A 10,070-nucleotide genomic window follows, 5' to 3' on the forward strand; every position below is an offset into this window, starting at 1 on the left:
TGAATTATTTTTATTTTTTATTTTTGAATTTTAAAGATTTTTTATTTTTTCATAATTTTTATTTTTAAAAATTAAAAATTAAAAAATATTTTTCATTTGAAATATAAAAAAATTTATGTACTTTTAAAAGGTAAGGACCAAATTGATAAAAATATGAATATTAAAGGCATAAAAAATTATTTTACCTTTAAAATTATTAACTTTAACGGAGTAATTAAATAAAAAACTAATATTTTTAAATAAAAATAATAACTGAATTCAATATCTCAAAATTAAAATATAGAAATTAAATTTTAAATTCCAAAATATTTAAACCATAAAAATATTTATGTGAAACCATCCGTCCCAGGAGGTCCGAACCGTACAAAAAAAAAAGTAGCACCGAAATTTTGATACTCCAAAGCGTAAGTTTAAGATTACTCTGGAGTCCAATTACGTTGCCATCATTTGATATATTGCAACATTTGCATGCAATGCAATTGAGACCCGCGCGAATCGCTTCTCTTTCTCTGCGCACTGCTCTCTCAAAATCTCAACTAACCAAAAGCTCTGTTTCTTTGTTTTCTCGTTTTTTTTTTCTTTTAATTATTCTCTTCCCGAAGAACATAATGTTTTACTCTAGAGAGCTCCTTGCTCGCAAAGCTTCTCTTGGCCAAATATGGTGATCTTTTGGTCTTTCATCTTTTTTCATTTTCTCTTTAATGAAGTTTCTCGCAGCAAAAAAAAAAAAACAACAACAACAATAAGCTCTCTCTGGAACTTGAACTCGATGAGACGATGAGAGAACGCCATTGGCGAAGCTTCGTTCCCATAAATTTGCTCTGCTTATTTGAATTCCTTGATTTTTCTTTCATGATATTAACTATCGACTGTCAAACGTGGATGTTTGAAAATGTACATTCAATTGGATCTAATTTAAGATTTTTGGTTTCCTTTGAAAATTTTGCTCTAATGTATCTTTCAATTTTTATACTCTCTTTTACTTTCAGAAATAAACGTTCCATTGAATACTGATGTGGTGGTTTTTTTCTTACGAAAATCTTGTTATTTAAAGCTCCCTTTGGCTTTCTGGTTGATATAAACTGGAATGACTACTTATTTTCTGTTTTTGATCTGGGATTTTATTTTATTTATATTAAGGTTGCTTGGGACTAGGCAAGCGAAGATCGATCGAAGGAAAGCTAACAAGCTCGACATAGCTCGACTCTGGTTTCTATTTTCCCTTTCAAGTCATTTCAATTTCTTTTTATTGTCTTCTCCTTTCTTTAATTTTTATTTTACGTAATTTTTAACAGCGAAGAGATTCTAAATCCTCCGGTCCCGATTGCTCTTCGGCTCTCTAGCATTCTCATGGGTAAAAATAAACTAAATTATTACATTATTTTTCTCATTTTCCCGCCTTATTCTACAACTTCCTTTTTGCTATTTGTTTTCCTAATTTCCTCACTATTCTCTTTAGGTGGAGTTGTGATTCTCTATGAGAAAAAAGTGATGTTTCTTCATGGTAAGTAAATTTTCGGACCCTTTGTGTTTTTACAATTTTAGTATTAATCCTTTTATTCTCTTTACTGAGGTTTTAATGCTCTGGTTTCTCTTGACAGATGATGCTAATCGGTTTCTGGTAATTTCCTTTCCTTTTTTATTTTTATTTTTTAATTTTCTTCTTAAATGAGTATATTCGATTCTGTTGGTTTGACTGTTTTGGTATTAAAAAAATTTTGATGTTTTGAATTTTCTTGTGGGGTTGTTTTGAGGTTGAAATAAGGAACGCATGGAAGGTGATGAACGAGCCAACTCTACTCCCGAAAAGAAAAGAAAAGGCCAAGTAAAATCTCTTTTACATATGTGTGCCATTCTTTCTTCTTCTTCTTCTTTTCTAAAAAATTGAAAATGATGGGATTTTTGGGTTATTCTGCCTGATTGTTTCCATTGAGTGCAGGAGAAAGTCCATTACACTACCAGAAAATGATGAATCCTCCATGGGATTCACTAATGTTGGAGAACTTGAAGAAGAAATCTCTATGGGGTTTCAGCAATACAATCTTAATATGGTGAAGTTTTGTGATATAAACTCTCCAATTTCCTCTTTTCCTCTGCCGTATGGTTTCTCTTGTTCGAGAGATGTTTGATGAATTTACTGCTTTTTTTTTTTAAATGAAGAGGCAAATTGGCTTGGCTGGTAGGATCTTGAAAATGGAGTTAGATATAGTCCATTATATTATTTTAAATTAATTTTAAAACATATCAGTCATATGTGTAAATTCACTTGTTAATTGTAAAATACGTCATAAATGTTAGTTAAGAGTTAATTACTTTTATATTAGAAAATAATGAACCAAATATAACAAAGAGGAGCCGACCCCTTAAAACCATGGCTTCATGGGGTTTTAATGGAACTGATTCTGTTTTCCCAGATTTTTACTAGGCCTGGTGACTCGTTTCGGTTGGGTTGGCTTGGATGAAGCTTAAAACATAGTTCAGGTGTGAACTGTAGACTTTTTCCAACCCAAACGGAGCCGACAATTTTTGTCCTACAAAATCGCAATGCAATGCTAAGTGGGGGACTTTTTCCCATATTCTTAAGCTCATTTCTCACCCTTTGTTCTTCGTATTGATTTCTTCCTTTCGGGGCACAGCCATGAGCCATGCATCTATTAGTTTTCCAGTTTTACAGCACTTTTTTTTGGTAAATTGGTTCACTGAGCTACGTTAACATCTCCTTCGTTTTTCATCTGATCCAAATCCCACTCTGACCAGTGACCAGCCTGCCATGTTGAATGTTCATATCTTTAACCTGTTCATTCTTCATTATCAAGATCATGTAAGTGAATTATCAAGGGTAAAGTACATGCTCTTAGAGGAACGACTTATAAGTTTTGACCCACTTTGCTATTTACAGAATCTACATGGATCGGTATATTCTCTTATTAGATTGCAGAGGAAGAAAACACTTCTAGACAAAGCGGTAGTATTTTACTTCTTTCGAAATTTTAATCCTTTGTCACCTTTATTGATGGGCAGCAACTTGACCAAGTCGATGACTACTATATTACCAGTGATCCCATGGAGGATAATGCAATCAATGACCACCATCAAGGTTTTCTTTCACCCCTTAACTTTTCTTGTAGATGTAGTTTTGAACATGTACATCAAGTTGAGAATGTTTATCATTATACTATGCCGTACACCAATCTCGTTCTCTTCCCTGCAGCTGATGACAATGACATCACCTTATTTGATTTGTTTCAGCCTAATTCCAATATTCGTGGTCAATTTGAAAGGTAACTTGAACTGGTTGGTTCCATGCAATGCTGGCAAAGGTTTAAGTTAATAATTCATTAGAATGTCTGAGGACTGAATAATAGCTTAATTTGTGTGACCACTGTGACAGATTTGAAGAAGCTGATGAGGGAACACAAGTAAACTTCACTTTAGATGAGCATACCCAGATACCAACTACTCCTATTCCATCTCCAGCCCAAAAAGAGCCTCAAAGAGGTCAGAGTACTATAATAGCTTTAGATGGTCAACAATACCGCAACCCAAGCTTTGAATGCGGCTAGTTTTTTTATGTTTTTAAGGGAATAATTTGAGAAATATGGAAAAAAATAAAGAAGCTTTCACTTAAAGCTTTAAACCATTTTGGCAGAACTGCTGAATGATATTTCCAAGTGAACTATTCTACTTGATTTGGCACATAAAAATTTTCTGAGCATTTGTTGTCATAGATGACGGCTGTTAAACAAGAAGTAGTTAAAATGAGATCCTTTTAATAATTGGCTTTTGTCTTATTAACCCATCAAAAAACGGGAAAAGAAAATAAAAAGAAAAGAATGAGAATAAGCTTGATATTCATGCTAATCTCCTGCAGCTGGGGGAACCCAAGAGCGGCATCCGGAGCACCAGTTAGATCAACAATTTAATAAAAACAGAGAAGCCAGAGTAAGCATTAATGGGTTTTTTTTTCTGACAGTTAGGCGAAAAATCAGGTTAACATACAAACGTTGCTAATCTTAATCTCCTTGAGAAACCAGGATCAACAGAGGCAGGGGCCAGTAAAACAAAGAAGAAAGCCCAAAGGAATTATCACAGATGACGAACAAACTGTTATTTCTAACCATGTTTATCACTCCTGGCTTCATGACACTTCAGATATTGCATCCAGAATTCGAAGGAAGAATAGGGTATGCCCTGCATATTTGCAATTTATCCCATTCATATTCAGCATAATTATGTTGCATGCTCAAATTATTTGTTAGCCTCTTAACTTACACAATTGGCTCGTATTTGGTATGCATTAATCTGAAGCACACATCAGAAGATTCCATGGGGGATACGGATACTAAGAAAACAATTATTTCAAGAATCATTTATCTAACATAAGGTGTATATGCTATAAATCTTGCAGGGGCCCGCAAGTATTCTGTCTACTTTTAAGATAGCTAAGCTCATGGAGCTCCCATCTACTGTGATAATGGATGATATGCTTTTGAAAGGAAACCAAGAAATCTCTTACCCGGAACCACTTTTAGACCTGTGGAAGAAAAGCAACCAACCTCTTCATGACTCACCCTCTGGTTAGAATTCACCGATTCTTGCATTTTAAGTTCTTGTGGAGATAATGGAGGTTCAGGGAAGTTGATCAATATTATACCGTACACAGTGAGAACCTCACAACCACAGCCACAGTCACAACCACAACCACAACCTCATGAACCATCTTCTAAGGAGAGAGTACAGTCTAATTATCCAATGGATTATGTAAGTCTTTCAACTATTATTTAGTATGCTACCAGGAAATACATATATACGCCTATGTCTAATTGAGTTTGTGAATGTGAAGCCTTTCGAAGATCTCCACAGTGGAGTTGGTTCTCCATCTCATGCTGCTTCAATAGAGGTACAGCGAGCAAATGTGGTAAATAAGGTGACGCCAGCCGGAATAAATCAGTTTGTCTCCCCGGAAAACTCTGGTATGAAAATGCTCTCTTTTACAAGTATTATCTCTTCTTTTTGGAGACTTCTTGTGGTATCAATTAAGCTTCATATGCATTTTGCAGGAGATGCAGTAAGATACACGGGTAACTCAGTGTCCGGAGATGGAGTCCCCTCAGGTAACTTAGAAGTAAATATCGAAAGGGTTGGGTCCAAGAAGAAGAATGTGCATTCAACTTCGAAAAACAGTGGCAGTCTTGACACAGTGGTTGAAGTGTTCCATGAAGCTGACACTGATTACAAGTTATCAAGGCCGAAAAGGAAAAACTTGGAACCTGATCATGGTAATAAAGCCATCAACTTCTATTTTGCCATATCAGTCTCTGAAATTGCTTTTTCATCCAATATGATCAGTAACAAATAACAACACCAGTTCTTTCTTATTTACCTTTTTTTTTTTTTTTTTTTCAGATTTCTTGGTGGAAACTCAACTTACAATGGAAACTCCTGCGGATGATCCTCCTGACATGATGACTGAGAACATCAAGAAGTATATTTTCTTTTTGTTCATCCTTTATAAATTGGAAAGTACAAAATTAACTCGGCTCTCCTTAATTGGATGCAGGCATATGAAAACACATTTTGAAACTCCAGGAGCTCCTCAAGTAGAATCTTTACAGAACTTAGCAGCCGGATTGAACAGGAAAGGAGCAGCTCAGCTCTTCTATCGGACATGTGGTATGCAGATAAACATCAATTACCTTAGAAGTGGAATTAATGAAAAACTAAGATCAGAGACCAAATTTGTTTGCAGTCCTTGCTTCTCAAGGTTTCTTGAAAGTGCAACAAAAGGTGGCGTTTGGAGACATTTTCATCTCTAAAGGAGCAAAGATGTGACGGAGGTAAGTAACTGGTAGTTTTCAGGAAAGGTTATTAGTGATGTTGTAGTGTAGTGGGCATTAACTTTATTTTGTACAACCTCCTGTTTGATGCCATAACTTGCAGGTTTAATTCTAGATAGAATCTGTTAGGAAAATCATTTTGTTTGCAAAGATTGCTTTAGTTTTCCCTTGGACTATTATCAATATATATTTGCGGTTGGACTTCAATTCTCAAATGGGCTAATTCTAGACAACTCCAACCTTGTTGGTTTTTACCAGTCTATGGCCCAACCAAACGTATTTCTAATAATTTCTTCTCTCTTTTTTTTGAGAAAAGCAATAATTTTTTTTTTCTTATTATTTCTTCTCCCAGTCCCCTCCTCCTCGTGTCTCTGATTTTTTAGGAAAACAATTTCTACTTAATCTGGAACCATCATTATAATTTATAATGCTATCTTTCATATGAGTACATTCAATTTTCTTATATTTTTGAAAATGTTATTTATATTTAGGGTGACTAAATATAATAATTTAACAACTAAAACTTATGTTATCAATTTGATGAGATGGTGACTAAAAATATATTTTTAAAAATTTTAGTGATTAAATTAAAAAAATTATAATTGGGTGATCAAAACAAAAACACGCTCGTTGTTATGTGGAAGATAAATAGTTATACCATCTAACCATTTCAAACTTAATGATTAAATTGAAAATTTATATAGTTAGAGTGATGAAAATAAAATGGAATGACTTAACCTTACATTGAATATGTTGAACAGGAATAATTTAGGAAACAAAATATAGAAAAAACTATTATAATCGACTTGTAATTTGGTTAGTTAAACAAGACGTGCATGCAAGGGGCGTTAATAGTTAATTTTGTTTATATGAATTATTACCTTTTATTTATCATTTGTTGTCTTTTAATCTATATTTTATCTTTTTATAATATATTATATAAAATTAATGAAAACTAAAAATAGTATATATTTAGGGTTTGAGTCTGACTTTGTCAACAATAAAAAAGTAAGAAGGTCTGCTGCAGTTTTTGACAAGGAAATTGCACATGGTTTTTGAAAGGAATCTTCTTTATTAGTTTTTTAAGGACATGAATGCTTTAAATTTCATCCTCCAAACACGTGTTTTAAGATTATGATTTAGGGGTTGCTTCTTTATAATAATAATAACCATAAACAATGACAGAATCAATTATATTTGTATAAAGGAGGTCATGATTTAGATAAAGAAAGTGTTACTGATATTAAAATTTATACTTTAAATCTACCGATTGTCATCATTGAATGAACTTCAAAATCCATGATGTAGTCTATATAATGTATTTTTTAAATATTTTTATAACATACTTATTTTGCTTATAGAAAAACTCTACTTGGGTTGAGTAAGGTATGGCTATAAGCATGTGGTGTAGGAAAGAAATCCAAGCAAAGCCAAACTTGTCAATTTAATTGACTCCTTCAATGTTTGCCTTTTGTGTCATGTATCTTGTTTTGCTTTCTTTGTTTGAAAGCGGAACCCAATAAATTGATCTTAAAGGAAGGGGAAGCCACATCAGTTTTATCACTTTACATCAAACTTGTCGCCCATTAAATTTCTTTTCTTTCTTTATTTTATCATTTTATGGAAAGCTTTATTTTACTACGTATCTTTAATTTTAATGATTAATTTGAGATTTGAGATTTTTTTTGTCTCGATTTAATATTTGAGTTTAATTTCAATGTTCAATTTGATATCCAAATCTAATAACATTACCCGCTTATTGAAGGTTTGACAAGTATGTTCTAGTAAAATATATATATAAGCACTTACTTGAAATAAAAAAAGTTTAAGTGCTAAATTAAACATTGAAATTAAACTCAAATACTTAATTAAGACAAAATAAAACTTAAATGTCGAAATGAATATTAAAACCGAACTCCAATACTAAATTGGATATTAAAATTAAAAGCAAATATCAAATAATAGATTAACTCTTATATATATATATATATATATATAAAGCTACTACTTCATATATTATATTCATATTATTTATTTAGAAATTAGAAAAATTGGACATGATTTGATAGACAGAATATATGTTTTAGGGGTAGAATTTATATTTAAAATCATATTAACTAACTTGACTATAGTGTATTTAAAATAAAAAATTTAAGTAAAGATTGATTTGAAGGGTAATTAACAAGTGCTAATCCATGATAGAGACCAATGCCATTTTCATTTCTCTTTCGTGCTCCGACTTTGTCTTTCTTCTTATCAACATATTATGTCAAGTACTATTTCAATATTTGAACCAAAAATCCTTTTTCAAAAATAAAATTTCTTTCTTTTCATCAATAATTTCCTTGATATCTATATTGGATTGTTAATTATAGGATTGAAAAATAATCTAACATTCATGGATATGATTATCTTATTTACTTAAATAAAATTTTAGATTTCATCTTTGTCCTTTAAAACTTCATTTTTTAGATGTTGCAAGTGTCATATTTTTTAGAGCTCAGTCGATCAACTAACATCCTTTTCTCTCAGTTAGGGCTGAACAAGAAAAATAGAAAAATCAAAAACCAATCCAAATCGAGATGTTTGGACAGTTTATGGAAAGTAAGTTTAAAAATCACAATTACCTGCAATCAAACTAAATTTTATTTTTTTAATTTAATATATAATTAATTTTATTTTTTATGATATAAAAATAAATATTTTATATTTAAAATAGTAAAAATAATTTAAAATTTCTTGAAAAAAAATATTATTTTTTTAAATATTTATGAAAAAGACTTACAATTTTTTTCAAATAATATTTAAATGCCATAAAAAAACTCATTTTTTCAAAATAAGTATAAAAATCCAAAATAAAAAAATTTAATATGAAAAACCAAGAACTGAACTGAATTATGATGGACAATTATGATGGACAATTATGAAAAACCAAAAAACTCGATCAAATCGAACCAATATTATGCCTACTCCCAGATATTAGTTATTATGTCAATACAATGAGTAAATGTGATGTACAAATGGAAAGCATCCTCCACTTGTTAGAGGAGTGATCCCTGTAGTGTATGCTTGCCTTATTGTAGGCTCGCGAGGTAAAGGGTTCCTAAAGGACTTTGTTCTCACGGATTATTAACTTGCGAAGGTTGTGAAGGGGCTTGCAAGATTGGCTTGGCATGCTCATGAGGTGTAAGTATAACTATTGCCCCCACCCCCTAAGCATATGGGAAGTTATAAAGTGATCTCTCTTGAGACATGGCTATGCAGGAGCCGTTCATTATCCTTAAGGACGTTACCTTGATCGTTGCAAGGGGATTGAAGATATTGGTATGTGTTCGTTCGTGTGAGCCTTAGGTTCCCTCTTGGGGATGATTGTCTGATGTTGGACTCAAAATAAGTACTATGGGTTAGGGACTTTCAAATTTTAAAAAAGGAATGTGGAAGGACAAGGGCGGGAATTAGGGTGAGATATACACGACCATTGTTATAACAGATGTGTTAGGTGATTGTTATTGTGAATTGGGACACAGGCTCGGTCTATTGGTTTTTTAGGATGTATTGATGGAGTGTTTGACCTGCCAAATTGTAGTAGCAATTTAAGTACTTTTCGGCACTTAACATTGTTTTTAAGTTGTTTCGTGTTTAATTATTGCATTTTCAATTTTTTTAGCTTAGATTCAAATTATTACAAAAAAAAATGTTTTTACACAATATTTCAAGTTAGTAGACCTATTGGGCCAATAGTGGACGTAAGGTAGTTTTAACGATTTAATTGAGTGTGCATGACACCTATTTTTAGGCCCAAAAGCATTAGGAACAACGGCTGAGTCACAACACAAGCTTACGGTGTCGCAACACAACCGAACCAACAATATTTTACATTCAAAGTTGTGTGTCGTAACAATAGCCTGGTGGAGGGAAAAAATTAATTAAGGGTATTTCCATCCGCACGATCGATATTTAGTGTGATTAATGCATGTACTTGACCTAAAATGGGCTGCTAACTTTGCCTATAAGTAGGACGCTTATGCTTAACTATAGAGAGCTTTTTCCAAAACCGTTTTAGGGTTTTAGTTTAGTACTTTAGGATTTTAACGTAGTTTTATTTTTATTTACAAAATAGTTTTATTTCTTATTATTCGACTTGGATTCGATTTGAGTCCAAGTCTTTGTTATGTAGTATTTTCATCATTTTCTTTTACGTTTCTCTTGCAAATGACGATATCTCGACAACTG

At 32.3% G+C, this 10,070-nt stretch overlaps 1 protein-coding gene across 1 annotated transcript; it reads left to right on the forward strand.

The window, feature by feature from the left end:
• The first annotated feature begins 608 nt into the window (after nt 1-608).
• Nucleotides 609-6,175, forward strand: LOC105778961 (sister chromatid cohesion 1 protein 1). The gene is given in 19 exon segments (XM_052629252.1): nt 609-661; nt 1,141-1,209; nt 1,296-1,354; nt 1,460-1,504; nt 1,602-1,621; nt 1,755-1,825; nt 1,940-2,051; nt 3,022-3,097; nt 3,212-3,281; nt 3,392-3,498; nt 3,872-3,942; nt 4,035-4,184; nt 4,400-4,578; nt 4,581-4,761; nt 4,844-4,973; nt 5,061-5,279; nt 5,407-5,485; nt 5,561-5,673; nt 5,750-6,175. Coding segments are annotated over 19 exon segments (1,887 nt in total). The 3' UTR covers nt 5,833-6,175.
• Nucleotides 6,176-10,070: the final 3,895 nt, after the last annotated feature.

This window comes from Gossypium raimondii, chromosome 4, assembly GCF_025698545.1.
Source record: "Gossypium raimondii isolate GPD5lz chromosome 4, ASM2569854v1, whole genome shotgun sequence".
Classification (NCBI taxonomy): domain Eukaryota; kingdom Viridiplantae; phylum Streptophyta; class Magnoliopsida; order Malvales; family Malvaceae; genus Gossypium; species Gossypium raimondii.